The sequence below is a fragment of the Hermetia illucens genome, chromosome 5 (assembly GCF_905115235.1).
Source record: "Hermetia illucens chromosome 5, iHerIll2.2.curated.20191125, whole genome shotgun sequence".
Classification (NCBI taxonomy): Eukaryota; Metazoa; Arthropoda; class Insecta; order Diptera; family Stratiomyidae; genus Hermetia; species Hermetia illucens.
The window spans coordinates 44,140,478-44,158,162 of NC_051853.1; the positions used below are offsets into that span (position 1 = coordinate 44,140,478).

Sequence of the window (17,685 nt, forward strand, 5' to 3'; positions counted from 1 at the left end):
AAGTCTCTCTGTAACTTGTTTGTGCGCTCCACATCACACCCTTTTCTACAGTGGATAAGCTCTCAAAAGTCTAGGTCCGAAATTAGATTTGGGAAAGGGACTTTCTGAATAAAGACTGCCTACAGACGGAAAGTACATTCAATATCAGTCCAGAGTTTTATACATAAACAGTATGCACGTGTCAACACGGGAAGGTGGATCATGCTGCACCATCGGATGTAGCTTCACCGTAGATCGGGCACAACTCTTCTTCAGGCAGTTCTATATTGCGTCAAAGCATAAAAATGTAGTCAGATAAATGGAGGCCACGGCCACGGCTTACGTTAATTTCTAGAGAATTATGTAACAAAAAAGAAATAAATAATACTTTGCTTGTAACTTAAAATTTAGAAAAAGAAGTCAGGTGCACGTGGAGCAAATCAAAGCGAAACTTGAAGTCAGAAAAAGCCATCTTCTGCTGTCTTAAAACCAAACAAACGTTTGGCCCCAGGTTCGGTGGCATTTATAACGAACTTCTACTCGTATATTATGTATGGCCAGAATGATCATCCGGGTTGACTATGATCAACCAAGAGGGCAGAGCTATCCCAGAAAACGCTTAGTATCCCGTGATGGAACTTCTGGACGATGATTAGGGCCTAAGCGAAGTAAGATGGTGGGACTCCGGAGAGAACTCTTCTCCCACTTCCCTTACGGGTGGCAATGTGCTTTTACATTCTTCAAAGCCAAGTTGTAGCAGACGCAAATCCGGTATCGGGTTGCCTTTGACGTTACCGCAACGCGCGCTCTCTTGACCTGGGAGCTGGTCTCTCATAGACTTCTATCTGCAAGATTTCGGTCCAGGTTAATAGCAACACAATTGTACAATGCTGTGCATCACAGAAGACTTCTAATATAGTGGAGAACGATGCTTTTTACAAGAAATTAAACGCGGCTCAAAGGTGACATTGTGATCGTGATGGGTGATCTGAATGCCAAGGTGGGATTTGACAACACCTTCCTCGGTCACGTGAAGGGGAAGTACGGTCTTGGCAACCGTAACGATAATGGGGGGGGGGGGGTTTGTGAACTTCCAGCACATCATCATTGATGGCACATTGCTCGAGCACAAAGCCTGCTATGAGGCCAGTTGATATTCAACTGACCGACGCCGTACGAGCAATCCGATCGAACACTTCGCGATCAGCAGTAGATTTAGGAGTTGTCTTCTGGATGTAATTTCACGACCCAGCTGTCGCTCAATAGTGGCAGAGCTATCTTGCGAGAGGCAGATTTACTGAGTAACCTGCCTGAGAATATCGATTAGCATTGGGCCGCGATCAAAAATACTCTTTTTCGGGTGCTACACTGCCCACCGGCAACGTCCCGAAGGGGCGTCATAAGATCTGGCTGACTGAGGAGTCGTAGAAGCGAATCGATGAGCGGAAGGGGCTCTACTGATTGCTGCGAGTTGTGGTGGGAGCAATGCGCTCGAACATGATACCGAGCTAAATCCTGAGAAGTTCGGGGTAGTGTACGCCGTAACAAGAAAGAATTTGCTATTGCGCTTGACAGGGAAGCGGAAGATGCCACAGATCGCACTAATTTCAAAATATCACGAAAGAGCTTGTATGTGGTCGCAAATGTTTCGATGGTCCTGTGAAGGACGATAACGGCTAACTTCTCTCCCACGATGATGAACAACTGAAGAAGTGGAAAGAACACTTCATCATGGTTCTTAATCCCATTACGTCTGGTGAAGTTCCTCCTCATGTGGATAAAAGAGCCAGTCAACGTAGCATGCGGATACGGACTGCTCCTCCATGTAGAAGAGAAATCATTTCGGCCATCAATGTACTCAAACGGAGTAAAGCCGTTGGACTTGACGGTCTCCCCACAGAGTTATTTATCGCTGCACCTGCAGTGAGTGGAGATCCGCTGCTTCTACTCGTACGGAAATCTGGGGAATCCGACACCTTTTCCAAAGAGTGGAAGAAGGAGATTATCGTTAAGCTTTCAAAAAAGGGTACACGTTTTGAGTGTGACAACTGGAGGGATATCTGCGTGCTCCCTGGATAATCCTGGAACGCATTAAAGAACGTTTCGAAAGCTTGAACGACAGAGAGTGGGCTGGTTTCTGCTCCGGACTCTGCTGCATTGACCACATCAACACCCTACGGATCATTTTGGAACAGTGCGCAGAATTTCGGTGCACCTATTCTTCATCGATTTCGAGAAAGCCTTCGATAGCGTGAACAGGGAGTATATCTGGAGTACTCTACGTATGAGGGGCATTCCAGAGATGTCCCAAATGTCACGAGTTGTACCGAGGCAAAATCTCGGGGGATTTTGAAGTCGAAAGTGGGATCCGCCAGGGTTGCATCCTGTTACCGATATTATTTCATCTTGTTATCGGTGGCGTTCTTCATGCTGCCTTGTCCGGAGGACGTGGATTAGTTTAATGGACAATAACATTTTTCCTCAAATGCCGAAGGCGGCACTGAACTAGATGTTGGCTGAAGGCGGCTAGCTCAAATTTAAGACTGTTCTGTGCTAATGTTTTTTCTGTGTAGTTATATGAGAGCAGTACATGTAAAATAAACTCTACTGTTACTCAAAAGTGCCAAGCTTTCGACAATACCAGTCGCTGTGCGCCGTCCTTATCTCAAAAGAAGAACATGCATGGCACTCGTATGCGATGAGATAGGAGGGAAATGGCAGTGGATAGGCCACACACCAAGAAGGGGCGATAATTGCATTGCGGGCTATGACGTGAGGGAGCCGAAGTGCATTTCGAGTAACCGCGAGCGATGGTGCGTGTGGTTGCCACGCTATACCCCGCTAAGGGGTGAAGTATATGTATATATATATATGCATTTCATGAAAAAGTGTCATTGCTCTAAATGTTGTCCTACCCTAGAGGGCAGAGTCTGCTTTGCGTATTAATCGATCGTGGAAGATTTGATATTTTGGTATTTCGCCTTTGAAATAAATTCCAAGAAATACGGAGGTTTGCAACTAATAACCACTTTCTAGCTCGCCTTGAGGGTGAAAACAGATGAAATTGGCCATCGGAGTGTCATAAGTCGTTTATTTTTGAAGGGTTACAGAAGGATCCTACCGGTGGACTTCCTCACTCTCGCCTAGGTACTTCTCTACCTGGGACGGAAAGGTGAATTCTTTAGTGGAATAATCGAACACAAGGACGTTTTAACTGGACAAGTATTGTCATCATATTTCTCCTTCCCTTCCCTTCATATGTTCTACAATGTCGCTGGCGTTTCTGTTAGTTGCAAGTTTGTTTAAAGGAGCAGCTGGTTTTGCTCGTTAGGTCCCTCAGCACGAACAGCTTTATAATTTGATTGTCTGAAGAGCTTACACTGAACAAGGAATCAAGCGAACTCTGCTAATTCTTGTCACTGAAAGATTGACTATCAAATATACTTAACAATGGCTCATTGTCTGGTTGCTGCAATGACCGTTTTTCTCCGGTCCTATCCACGGCAAGGCTTGTACAAATCATTCACTCTTGAGAGGCAGACTCCTTTCCTGTTGAGCGTTTTGCGTTTAAATTAGAAACTGTAACTCAAGATGGATGTGAGTTGATAAATGAAGTCTTTCCCTTTTTTTCCCACTTTTCACTCATACCATTCGGAACTGTGCCTAACAAGCGAACCTACCAACGAAGTACCATGCCAGGATATACAGGGAACCCTTCATTGCGGGGTAGATTCTTTATATTGGCATAGGGTTCGCTTTGAGTGTTGAATTCTTAATGCAGTGGTGGTGTTTAAATAAAGGATATCCAAAAACATTAAAGGAGATCCCGGGAATTGAAATCACCCAAGTGAACCGCATATTCAACGTAATTTTACTTCTCGTGTTTTACTCCAAGGCTTGGAAGATTAGAGAACAGAATAATTTCTAAATTTATTATATTCTACAGGGCTATAAGTGTGCTGACCATCCTCCGTGTTCAAAATCTGCTGGTTCCAAAAATTATATTATATGTAGTGGCAACCAAGGTGATTTCTCGGCACTACTGTGGCTTTCCAGAAAAGCACGATACAATCGAGCAGGTTCGAAGGATCGTCTCTGAGGAAAGGAGTGCAATGGATGATAGAAAGTATGTTAAAAACAGACGACGACTTCATTCAGGGCAGATGCAACTCATCAAACGCTTCCTCACTTCTGGCCTGGGAGCAGCGTGTTCGAAGAAGTTACTAGGTGTTGCCTGCCCCCTCAGATACAGTTCATAGCACGCCATGGGTACGAATTATATTCAAAACAAAAATGGCTTAGTAAATTCAAACCTCACCTGGCCGAAGCAGATCCAGATTTGACACAGCGTCTGAAGAGTTGCCTCTGACGAAACCGTTTTTTGTACAAATTTGTGCTATACTATAGCTCTGGGCACAAAACAGGGAAAGAAAAATTCTTTCCAATTGATTCAATCCACCATCAAGTGAATGAAGGACTCAGGCCTCCTTCACATCCTTAAATAAAAACATAAAAATTCTTGCTTAACGATTTTCTTGGACAAAGCGTGACCAAAGTGTGGAACGGAGATGTAACTTGTCAAATCAAGAAATTGTTTTCAATATAATTTCTGAAATTCTGAAAACTTTTCTCAGGTTATAAATCCATACAAAAGCTTCACGTCTCGCGAGAACAACGTCCAAGTTGAAGTTCTTCAAGGCAGTGTCCTTGGGCCGATACGCTATTTCATCTATACTTCGGATCTACCAACTGATCTAAATCTGAAAATCTCAACATTTGCAGATGACGTTGTCATTCTAAGTAGCCACACCGATCCTCATTGAGAAACCTAGTAATCCATCAAACACGAATTGAAAAGTGGCCTACAAAATGGAGAATTTGCGTAAGGGAAACCAAGTGCTGTCACATCACTATTAGCCTGAAGCAACAAAACTGTGATAAGGCCTCAATCAATGGTGTAATGATCTCTCTACAGAATGAGGTAAGGTATCTCGATTAGACATGGAGAAAACATATGTGTATTGACACAAAAACAATGTTCCATGTCTTCAATAATATCTTCAAATGCGTTCCTGGAAAATACGATTTTAGGTTGGAATCCTGCTCTTATTCTTTTCGTCAAGTTGACACATTTCGATGCCATTTCTTTGTTCAGTAATTTTTCAATAACACCTATCAGCTGGAGTGAGTCTGCTACTTCTCTTATTTCCTAACCGGTATCGAAACCTTTTTCTGAAGAGACAACGCAATTTGTTGAACGGTATGAACGTCTATAGTTGGTTTCTCAAAAGCAAAATAATGGAAATATATTGAGATAATAAATGCTTTTCCTTATTGGGAAAACTTAACTTCAAACTAAGATTAGATAGGCTGAAAAATTAGTGGAGCAGCAACTCCAAGCAGTCAATTCTTTTGTTAAGTCTATCGCACTATTGGCTAGAATTGCTTATTCAAAGGTCTCCTGCCTACGGCGTTCACAGGTTTCTTTTCTGGTGGCATAAACTTACCACAAAGATGCTATCCTTCTCCCACCAGAATATCAATTGAGATAATCCCTACTATCACGTGGAGTGCTCCTTTAGATATTGTTCCATGAGTATATCATATTCGGAGTAAACTTCGATCACACCTAACTTGCATTTTTCATCTATTTACTTTCTTTTCCAATACATCTGCCACTTTTAGACGGCATATGGTAGGATCGACCTAACCACAATTGAAATAAGGAGTCGGTCTTGGGCCTTCGTCGCTCAACACTCCCCCTGGTCAACCAATACGTGTAAATACTATAGCGCAGGCTGGCAATGTTTGGTATGATCTGAGTTTTAATGTCTATAGTGATAAGTATTACTTCCGTCTTATATTCTCTAAGCGATAGGGCAGGGTTCCCCAACCAAGACTTCCTGTTATAAATTGCTTCATTCAAGCAGATCTTCTCCTCTTTAAAGAAGCATACAACAACTGTCACTTCAATGCCGTCAACGAAATCGGTGAAACCAACGGTGGCCACGCATGTAGGGAGACATGTCGTTTGTACTCTGCTCGATATAATTATCCACAAGAGTGGGCCTAGGACGGAATCTTGTAGGATGTCCCATCCGCCCCCAAGTTTCGGAATCCAAGCAGAGAGGCCCATTCCATTTGCTCATCAATTATAGATTATTCGTTTGATTAATTTACGGAAGATATATGTGTCGGTAGTACGAAGAAAAAAATATTGGAGCCTCGAACGAAGCCAAGATTTAACTATCAAGGATTTTGCGATGGGCTCCTCCATTTGCATTGATGAGGTTGACTTCAAGTGGCTACAGTAGATAATCACAGCCAGCTTTAAGTTCTGCCTGTCGGCACAAGTTTATTTTGAGTACCGAGCTGAGCAGAACGGAACATGGCGATATCATCAGCATGCTAGGTAAACAGAACACGAGCATTAATTTCGAACACTGGCTGGGGCTGAAGCTCGTGAACAAGTTGATGTTCGAACTGGACCAAAAGGGTCTGAAAGTATTCATTTAACAAATAAAACATGCGCTACTGGGCCGACACCAACCCTCGAGAATTGCATCAAAAGCCTTTGCATTCACCCAAAGTCACAGTGTGGTGTGCAATTTCCTCAGCTGGAATTATTGGTCCCTGGTTTTTTGAGGAAAATGAGGTTACAGTGACAGTGAATTCGGACCGGTATGTAAACATGCTACAGAGTTTTTTTTTCCACGGCTAGAAAATTTGGATTTGGGGGACACTTGGTTCCAACAAGACGGTGCAATAGCACACACTTCAAGAGCATCGATGGCTGTTTTGAAGGAACACTTTCCAGAGCGCCTTATCTCAATTAGAGGCGATTTGGAATGGCCGGCACGCTCTCCCGATCTGTCCCCTTATGATTTTTTTCTATGGGGTTTTTTGAAATCCCGTGTTTATGTGAACCGTCCAAGAAGCCTACAAGATTTGAAGACCAACATCCAAGAAGAAATTGCCAACATAACACCTGCTATGCTACCAAGAGTCATGACAAACGCCAGAAATCGGTTAACGCAATGTATGGAGAATGGGGGACGTCACCTAACAGATTTGATCTTCAAAACAATGTAAATAAAAACTTTAGACATGTACCTATATTATAAAAAATAATTAAAAATTTTCCGATGCATACAATAGTTTTTATTGAGTTTTGAAAAAAGGAAGTTATGCTGCCGCACCCTGTATGTATTCGAAGGATCTTATTCTATAAAGGTCCCTTCCTCAAATGTTCAAACTGAATGTTTTTAAAAGTTCTCAACTTTTTAAGCCAGACATTCCAGGGGGTAAAAAAGATCATTCTCATTATCTTCTCTCCTTCCCTTTTCATCGTAGTCAAACAGCTACGCAAGCGATCAGTGGCGTTTGGAATGTATATGAAGCAGGTATCGTAGCTGCAAGGAGCGCTAAAGACTGATACAAAATGTTCAAAAATGGAAATTTGAACCTAGACGATACCTCCCGCTCCAACTAATCTTCCGACTTGAATAAAGATCGTTCGTTGTGAAGTAAGATAGTTATCAAACAACACAGGAATTTCTAGTAGAAGTACCAGATTGCCACTGAATTTGGGAAGTGCTGAAGAAGAATGTATGGAACCAGGACAGACATGAGGCCCAAGGTCTTCATCCCCATAAGACAACGATCTGTGTCCGGCAGGACTATGAAGGCATCATTTACTGGGAAATGTTGGAGAAGAACGAGACTGCTAGAAGTGACGCTATTTTGCCCATCTTTTATTAGTCATGATTAGGAGTGCAGAGTTTCGTATTATATGAAGATTAGGTTGGGTAGTTTTTGGTGTTAATTGGGATCATTTTCCTGCATCCAAACTGGATTGGTCTAATTTTTGAAGGGAAATTGCTTTGTAGTATCTTAAGTCGGTGTCCATTAATTGGACACATGAATGGAACAACTTTAGTGAAATTGGTATGGATACATTTTCAAGTGGAACCAGTGAATTCAAGGGGGCGGGGGCTGTAGGGATTTGAGGTATTCTTAGCAAAATCGACACGAGTTCACTCAGTTCAGAGCAAATATTATTTTCAAATACACAAGTGAAATAGAAATAAATATGTTTTATACTTACCGGTGTGAACACGACAATGATCCTTCATGTGATGCCGTAATTTGAATGCTTTTCCGCAAAATTCACATTTAAAGGGTCGATCACCTGTATGTACCGGCAAATGTGTGATAAGGGAAGCAACATCGGGAAAACTTTTTCCACAAAACTTACACAAAACAACACTGTTCGGATCATTTGATGGACATCCTAAACTCGAACTGCCATCGCCTCCCGCTGATATACTTAGTCCGCCACCCGTCGAATTACCCCCCACCACATGCACAACATTAGCCGATGAGACTGCAGCCGCGGCTGCAGCTGCCGCTGCTGCAAATTTAATATCTATCGACCCGCTATCGGGCGGTTCGAGAGGCTCTAAAGGGGGTGGTAATTGCCGATGTGAAAAATGTTGGGGCAGTGACGATAACTCGTGCGGGGGCAATAAATTCGCCATGTGGCTCGGATGCAGAAGATGCGCGGTTTCGCGAAATTTCAGCGTTTCCAGCGAGTGCGAAAGTATGTGGCGGGTCAGCTTGCTCTGGTGGGGAAATGTGGCGCCACAGTACATGCACGGATAGACGGGACCGCCCTGATCAAGGGATGATGGCCCGCCAGTTACACTACTGCCTGCGCCCGCATTACCACCACCACCAAGACCGTGGGGCGATTCGGACGCTTCCTGCAAACCAAACAAAAATCTACATCAACTTCTTTTCTCGCCTTTTTTTGCAATTTTTTTTTAATAATTTATTTTTGTTTTTTTTGTTGTTTCGAATTTGGTTTACTAGTTTGATATATTTTTTGTGACTTTCTAATATTTGGAAGCAAATTTTCTAGTCTAAAGAAAAATTTAAACGTTCCCCTAACAATTAAAAAATAAAATTAACGTTTCCAAAAGGTTAGCAACAGAACAGCATCCGTGGCAAGAGTCGATCAGTAATATTTCCCAAATACTACTGAAGCCTTCACGAATATGTTCTGGAATTTCTACAAAATTATTATATTTGAAAATTCAGTAAATAAGTGTTACAACCAAAATATCATCGAAGCAAGAGGGGCAGAGCTTTATTCTCTGTTGTTAATGTTGTCATGTATTTTCTTGACTTCTCGCTAGTGAAAGTAATTGAGAATTTATTTTTGCAATACAACAGGGTCCGAAAATGAAAAAATGACAATTCCAAAGGTTCGTTTTGCTTTAGAAAGGAAGGAAATTATACGTAAAGTTCCTTTTGCTTTGAAATTTACATACTACACGAAAATATACCAACTGGCACAGTCTTTTCAGTTTATTTAATTCATTTTTCAATTCAATTTATTTTTCAAGAAGTTGAAGTTCGATTTTTGTTCGGGCGCTGGAATGACGTCACAATTTGTTAATTATTATAGTCCGATTAGAGATTTCACTCATTTATCATATTTGAAGTATATCAATCTCAGATTCATTACAAATAATATCTATGAATTTTGAGGAGTTTACTTATAATCTTAATTTTTATTGAAAAAAGAGCGAAATTGTTGTGTATTTTTCATAAATTGATAGTATGAGCAGAAAAATTGTATAGCATTTTAATAAAAATGTCTTGTCGTAAGCAAGAAAGATAATTTTTGTGTAGCGAATAGATAAAATATTTTCAAGAAGTTTTTCCACTTTGATTCTTTTCTTTACAAATAGCACTCTTTTTTCCGTTGATTATCACATCAACAAAACAATGAGAAACGAAATAAACAGTCAACAAAACAAACGTAAAATTCTTTTGAAACAAAATTTGTTTAATGGATTCATCTTGATCGTGGTAGAGTATGCATGTTGCAATTGAAATAATTTAAAGAATATAACATTATCTTATTCGTAAAAACAATATATATCAACATGTTGCACAGCCATTTCCAAAAAACGTAGATCAACTTCTTGACAATAAGGAAAATAATTAAATTTATAACAATTAAATGTAGGTTTTCTGTAAAACTATGTGGAAAATAAATTGACGAATTTTAAAAATTAAAATGGAGACATAATTTAAGTTTCTTTGTTCAGTTCACCCCGCAGTAATGAAAATTAGAGTTGCACGTCGCCACCGGATGTAAATCAACTTATCTTGGCAGATAAGATCGTGCGGCTAATCTTCATTACTGAGCAGTTCATTGTTTTCGGTATAACGTATGCCTTCAACTTTATAGCTATTTAGAAAAAGTCACATCAACAAGTACATATACAGACATTTATAAAAATACACATAGAAGTTGAAAAAACAACAAAAAATATTAAGTATGAAATTGTACACATATCAGATAGCTTCTTCTGTAAGCGATACATGGAGCGCAATTGAGGTCAACCGGAAGGTCTGAGGTGCGAATTCAGGAAGTGGGTTTCTAGACGAATTGCCTGCACTTTAAGATAAACTTTGATCGTTGCAGTTTTAGCAGTTCCGATTAAGCGAAACTGGATAAAGATAAATCTTCTCGAAATTGTATTACTTTTGAACCGGACGAGATTATTGGAAATATTAAGGCCCCTCTTGTTCGTTCATATTTTTGTCGTGGAAAAACATTTACATTTGAAGAAATTTAAAAGAGAAAATGAAAAGACCATTTTATTAGCACTGAGAATAAAAGATTGAATGTTAGTTTGAATTTCTAGAGAACAACTAAAGAGGAAGCGTTAGGTTTTCGTGTTTGCGTGTCACTATGGAAAGGATCTACACGAATGCAATATTTGCTGGAGGAACAAATATACTAACATGCTTTTTCACTTACTACTAGAATTACAATACACAAACTATTTACTAAATCGGTAATAAAACTGGGTAAGGATTATTTATGGTCTAGCGGAACTATGGGTAAACATACATGAAATAGGTTGATTTGTAATAAATCATTCAACTTAAATTTATGGAAAGCCGAAGAATGCAAAAGTTTTATATCACGTCAACCCCGTTGAGCTTGACGGGAGTAATGTAAGAAAGAGTATTGGATTCACAACGGTCTAAAGGAATTAAGTATTAGATTATTCACTTTAATATGGTCTTTCAAGGTGCAGCAAAATTACGTGAAACAGTGGTACAACTTTGTTAATTATGACTGGGTTCTCACCAAACTTTCCAATATATTTGAAATAATTAAAACTTGCTTTTGCTTTTCGCTGGTATTATTTATTAACCTTGCAAATGCAGACATTTCGGGAACCACTTGTTCCCTTCATCAGTGCCACAAGTCCTTGTACTAACGAAAAGTAAAAGTAAGTTTTAAATATTTCAAATAAATTAATCGCTAGAAACGCCGCGGGATTACACCTAGGTTTCTGATATAGTAGCTTATATTATGACCTATGCTTCCGTTATATGACTCTATGATGAATATAAAGGGCTTTCTAGCCAATTTACAAAGTGTACATTGTACTGTTCTTAGCTTTATTTCACCAGATATCAGGTATTTTGGGGCTTACAGCCATACTTTTTCAGTGAGAGAGAATTATTCTTGATTTAAGTGCAGACTTTTTAACAGCTAATGTCAAAACTAAGGGCTTTTTCAAGAAGTATTAATTGATTGGTGGTCAAAGGGTAGTATAGGTCCCGGGGCGAAACGTGGATTGGTACCCAAGATGGAGCATAACACCTGGGAAACGCCTGCTGAACCAACACCAACAGCTCTACTACCAAACCCTATCTCCACCTCCACGTGGTTACCGCTGGGAACTCTTTCTTAACGAAAAGCTGTAGACGAAGAAGCATGAAGGCGAGTCTCCCGTGCCTAAAAACGGGACAAATTGTACCAACTGCTCCTCCAGGTTGGGGGTTGGGTAAGGCATGCCAACCCTACACGGAAAACACTTGCTACGAAGCCACAACAGGAGCCTCGGACTAGACGGATAACACAACGACGAACCCGGCAACGACAATGGATTAACGATTTGGGCATTTTCTTATGGATCGTGCGCTCCCCAAAAGAGATGGAGCCGCCAAGCAGCTAGTCGATACCTTGTCCCAAGATAGGGCTGATGTAACAGCATTCCAAGAGATGCGATGGACAGGGACCGACTTCTTGGAGAAGAGCAGCTACACCATATATTATAGTGGCCATCCACTGTTCGGAGTAGGTTTCTTAGTCAGTCAAAAAATGAAGCCTGCTGTTATCGGCTTTGAAAACATAAGCGAACGGCTATGCATAAGCACAACATAAGCCTCATTAACGTTCACGTCCCTACAGGGGAGACTGCAGAGTCGGAGAAGGATACCTTCTACGAGGCAGTAGAACGAACCCTCGAAACCTGCCCCAGATATGATATCAAAATCGTACTTTAGGATTTTAACAGCCAAGTAGGGACGGAGCCCGTATTCAGGCGATACGTCCTCTCCCATAGCTTACATCAAAGTACAAATGATAACGAACTGCGAATTTTTCAATTAGCAGTGTCACACGAAATGGCTGTTGGAAGTACCCGGTTTGCGCGGGAAGTGTTCCACAAACAAACAAAGGCCACGTGTTGATCGAACGCCGCCACCTCTCAGACTTGATGAATGTCAGAATATATAGGGGGGCCAATACAGACTCGGATCAGTATCTCGTTGGTGTGGTGCTCCGAGCTCGAATAATAACACCACCCAGAATCCCCTCAGACAATCAAGTGAGAGTTAACACTGAAGCCATTCAAAACACAGCCCTCCGCGACACCTATAAGACGGAAATAGATACCGCAATAACCGCAGTCAATAGAGATCCTGGAGATGAAGCATCAAGAAATGATCTTCACAATCACCTGAAGAACGTTATCATAAATGCGGCCACAAACATACTTGGCCCCAGCCGCAAAAAGAGTCGGAAGAATGCTGCATACCGAGTAATCTTGCAATCTCAAGAAAGGCGGGCACGCGCAGAGACTTAGAGACTTATCACGAACTCCGGCGAGCGGAGAAACAACTTCACAGACGGAAAAAGGAAGCCTGGAGAACCAACAGGTCTCTGAACTAAAAAAGTACAGGGACCAACCGCACCAGGCGCGGAAGTTTTACCAACAAGTCTGCAGGATGAAGCCTTATACACCTCGATGCTCATCCTGCCGAGAGAAAGATGGAAATCGGATTTCCGACAGAATGGGCATATTGGAGCGATGGGTTGACTACTGAACAACCAGAACATCGGCGAGTTGGAGGTCTCGCCAACTGAAGACGGCGGACTAATTCTGCCACCACCAAGTATAGGAGAAACAATCCGTGCAATTCATCGGCTTAAAAATCATAAGTCGCCAGAAGCTGATGGAATTAGATCCGAATTGGTTAAATGTGTGTGTGGTTCATCAACTTGTGCTCAAGGTGTGGGACAGCGAATCAATGCCTGAAGGCCGGCAAAGAGGCATTATCTGCCTCATACATTATTATTATTATTCTGTTAAGGGAAAGTCGCACCGCGTCCTTGAAGAACTATTGTGCCCCTTCTACTGGTTATAGTGTACCTATTGATCATAGCATCCTAAGCAGGCCTATAACCGTTAGGAATTTTAGTATGTTCCCTACTTCCAGATCTTTCAGCTTTGCATTTGGCATTAAGTACTTCATACATAAAAAGGGAGATACCACGCAGTGCAGCAATTATATAGGTATCACATTGCTGAGTACCATCTATAAGATATTCTCCGCTATGTTGCTAGGCCAGCCTAGGCTAGCCCCATACGCTCAGAACATCATTGGCCCATATCAAAGAGGCTTCACTCCAGGAAAACCAGCAACAGATCAGATTTTTTTTCTGCGGCAAGCGATGCAAAACTGTTGGAATATGGACATCAGTTGCACCGTCTTTTCATTGACTTTGAAGCCGACTATGATACTATAGCCAGGGTAAAACTGTACACGGCCATGAGGGAATTTGGTATCCCGATGAAATCGATAAGACTGACTAGGCTGACCAATGTGCGACGCCAGATAAAAGCAGCAGGATCACTTTCAAGACCATTCGACATCAATAACGATCTAAGATAAGGGGATGCCTTTAACCTGGCCCTGAAGAAAGTGATCCATGATGCTGAGGTAAATGCGAGGGGAACGATCCTTTTTAAGTCCACTCAACTACTACTACTACGGCGATATCGACATCATGGGAAGAACGACCCAAGACCTACAAACTGCCTTCATCCAGATCGAGCAGGCGGCGCGAGATCTTGAGCTGCACATCAATGAAGGCAAGACAAAATGTATAGTGGCAACGTCAGCACCGAAATCCAACCAACCAACAACATCAAATTACATTGGTCAAACGGGAAGAATAAAGATAGGAGACTACAACTTGGAGACCGTTGATAATTTCTTGAGCGGTTGTTGGCAGCCAACAGAGCCTATTTCAGCTTACAAAAACTGTTTCGCTCGAAACGTGTCACCATAGGGTCAAAGCTCTTACTGTACAAGACAATGATCTTGCCAGTCCTCATGTATTCCTCGGAGACTTGGGTTCTTAGCAAGAAAAATTGCGAACTCTTGGCCGCGTTCGAGAGAAGAATCCTCCGAAAAATGTTTGCCCCTATACATGAGGATGGACCATTCGAAATTGAAAATCTATGAGCTGTACCCTGACCGTCAAGTTGTGGATGGCTCAATAGGTTACGGTGGGCGGGTCACTTAATCCGTATGGATGAGGATAATCCAGCCCGGAAAGTCCATAAGGGCAATATCTATGGTAGAAAAAGAAGACGAGGCAGACCCTGCTGAGATGGAGCGATGGCGTAGGTCAGGACACCTGAGACCTTTTGGGAATATCGAATTGGTGGACTTCGGCGCAAAACCGGGTCTGGAGCTCGTTATTAGGGCAGGTCTAGATCGGATACCGGTTGTTGCGACGTTGGTGATGATTATCTAAAGTTCTAGAATGCTTCAGAAGAAGCAGAATATGTTTTGTTTCAATGTCCGAAGCTCGAAATTCAAAGGGCAGAACTGCAAGCTATAACGGGGCCGCACTTAAAACGTGGAAAATCCATGGAGCATATGTCGTAGTCAAAGCGGACAGAAATCGAAAAGGCTCGCCCCAGTATCGCTCCGCCGCAGGATGATAGTTATAGATATCGTCATCGATGGATGGTTTTCCACATTTCTTTGAAGGTAATAATGCATGCAAGTTGAAGACTCATCATATTGCATCGTCTGGGATTTGGTGAAATAAGGCGCTTATTACGACTTAAATCCGAGTCCGGGGTGAAAATTGTGCGAGTCCCTCTTTTATCTCTTGAGTTCGATTGATTTGCTTTCATGTCCTTATTCCTCATCTCCTAGAAAATTCTAATTCTCAGTGGCCGAAAAGTACACCACATAGAAGCGCTGTACGGCATTATCTTTGCCTATCATTACTCCCACATATTGGCTATTTACAAAGTAGAAGATGTGGTTCCGAATGTCGATAAAAATTTCATTTCTTTTACGGGACTTTATGATGAGGAGTATTATCTTTATCTTTTTGCGCCGCGAGGTTGCTATGCTATTTTTGGCGTTAACCATTATCACGGTTGGAAGTTGAGCATATTTTTGTGGGTGATGTTCCACAACAATGGGTGCAAGAGTCTCTTGTGGAATAACTGCGGACAGAATGTACTGCTTGAATCCATCATATGCGCCATCCCAGAGCCTTTTTTCTCCAGACAACTATCAACAATAGCAAAGCAGATAATTGAGAATAACAATTGGTCGTCGCCGAGGGTGTCTCAATTTGGATCCAGTCGGCCGAATTTGATGCATTTCTCACATCAACGTCGTTTGGTTTTATGGTTTCAGTAGTAAGATCACTCGGACTGCCAATCTGAATATCTTTCATGTAGGCCACTGATTACCCAGATCAGTCATTACCGCCGCTAGCATTCCCAAAATGTTCTTTCCAAGGAGTGCTCCGTACGCGAATACGTAGGAAACGGTTCAGTCTTGTCTTTACTGCTTGAACGCCTTATTAGGTCTGCGATTGGGAGGCGAAGCCTTGTTATACAATATCCTACTGCGAATTTCCGACAGCCCTTCTCTGATTGCTGCGGACACTCCTATCATCTGCCAAGTTTTTTCTGTCAATCGGGATCCGTTCAGTTATTGAGGCAATAACTGGTGTACGTGATTTAAGTGAACCTATCATAACGCTTTATAAACCCACCAAATGGTTATGCTTATCTCTGAGCAGACTCCGTTCAAGTGTCTTCTTTACTTTATTAAATAAATAATTTGAAGCTTCTTCACACTTTTTTATAGGCTTGCTCCTTCCACTTAGACAAATTTTTTCTATCACACTGCAATCAGCGCCCCGAGCGAAGGTTAGACAGTTCACTATTCTACCAGAAGATAGGCTTTCTGCCGGGTACTTGATTCATCCACACCTCTGCTGGACTATCACTTTTGCTCACCAAATTCACCAACTTGATATCGCTTTTTCCTCCCATTTTTATTCTTTGTAAGTTAATAGACTACCTCCCTAGCTGGAGTAGGTTGCTGTCGAAATAGTCCTCACTAAAGTGTTAGGAAATTTTAGGCAACGGTGCATCTTCAATGAATGACGGTCCTACAACTGAACGGTACGTATTCATATCTCTTTTATTGGTCAGTAGAATTTCCAACTATGCGAAACTTAACAATGAACTGCGCTCCCTGTGTCGGTTTGCAACCTGCCTAGCTATGTTTTCGAACTCTGTCAATATAGGGCTTAAAGAAGCGTAGCATTTGCACCCTATATGTATGTCAGTGGTCCATAGATCGCTGCAAAGGTTCCTGTAGGGTTCACTTCGGAAGTGGTCTGGGATGACAAACTCTGAGTAACTCTTCAGAAACTGAGATCGAATAAATTTTAATTTTCCGTTTCAATTAACACCTATCTTAGTTCTAGGTATTCGGCACTTTCCTGCGCACACGATTCATTCAAGATCAAGTCCCTTTTTTCTCCTACAAGTTCTGGATGGAGTGGATCAATCAATAACCTTTCCGCTTCGGAGCTAAGAATGTACGTAATTATTGTCGTTCTCTTCGTTAGGGTGTATATTGAAAGCACTAGAATGCAGTCCCATTGTTTTTTCAACTTTTTTAAAAAAAGGATATCAGATGTTACTATTGACATGTGCAAGACTAAAATTCCGGAGATAATCTAATCAAACGATTTCTATTCTGAATTGAGGCTCAATTTCAATTTCAAATTTCCGTTACGAAATTATACCCCTATCGGAGCAAAGTATTCAAATTCCTCGCAACGCCGGATATTTTAAAATTCGACTCTCTTCGTGGGGAAACTGGAAGCTTACCCAACTTGGCCGTTGCACACTGGGTCCGCGTACGTGTGTAGTTGACATTTTAGCCAAAATACAAGGACATAAAAAAGCAGCCAAAAAATAATAAATGACTACGTAGGCTGATAAATAAAAGAGTTTGGGAAACAGGATGTGTGCGGCGAAGAATGCAGAAGGCAAGTACAGAACGCGCTGGGAATGTGTAGGTCTAGTGGAGGATAAGGCCACGGCTGACAGGTTCGACGATGAATGAAAAACTTCGCAGCGAACAAAAACTGGAAAAAAAGGAATTTTTTAACACTCGTTGTTTTCCTTTTTCCGTCGGGTGCGTTCGGATTAATTAAAATATCACGAAATTGTACAGGCGCTGGGATGGTGCGAGTTTTAATTAGTA

The 17,685-nt window shown here is 41.6% G+C and overlaps 1 protein-coding gene across 11 annotated transcripts in view; it reads right to left on the reverse strand.

Moving 5' to 3' along the window:
• LOC119657894 (protein tramtrack, beta isoform) overlaps positions 1-17,685 on the reverse strand; it is a 500,286-nt gene that overhangs the window by 61,397 nt on the left and 421,204 nt on the right. For 2 of the 11 annotated variants that reach the window (XM_038065047.1, XM_038065048.1), the window contains exon 7: positions 8,087-8,744. The exons of 8 other annotated variants lie outside the window; for them this stretch is intronic. In XM_038065047.1, coding sequence (XP_037920975.1) covers positions 8,087-8,744 — 658 coding nt within the window. The remainder of the gene's footprint in view (positions 1-8,086; positions 8,745-17,685) is intronic. One more of the 11 variants, XM_038065049.1, reaches the window with a different exon arrangement.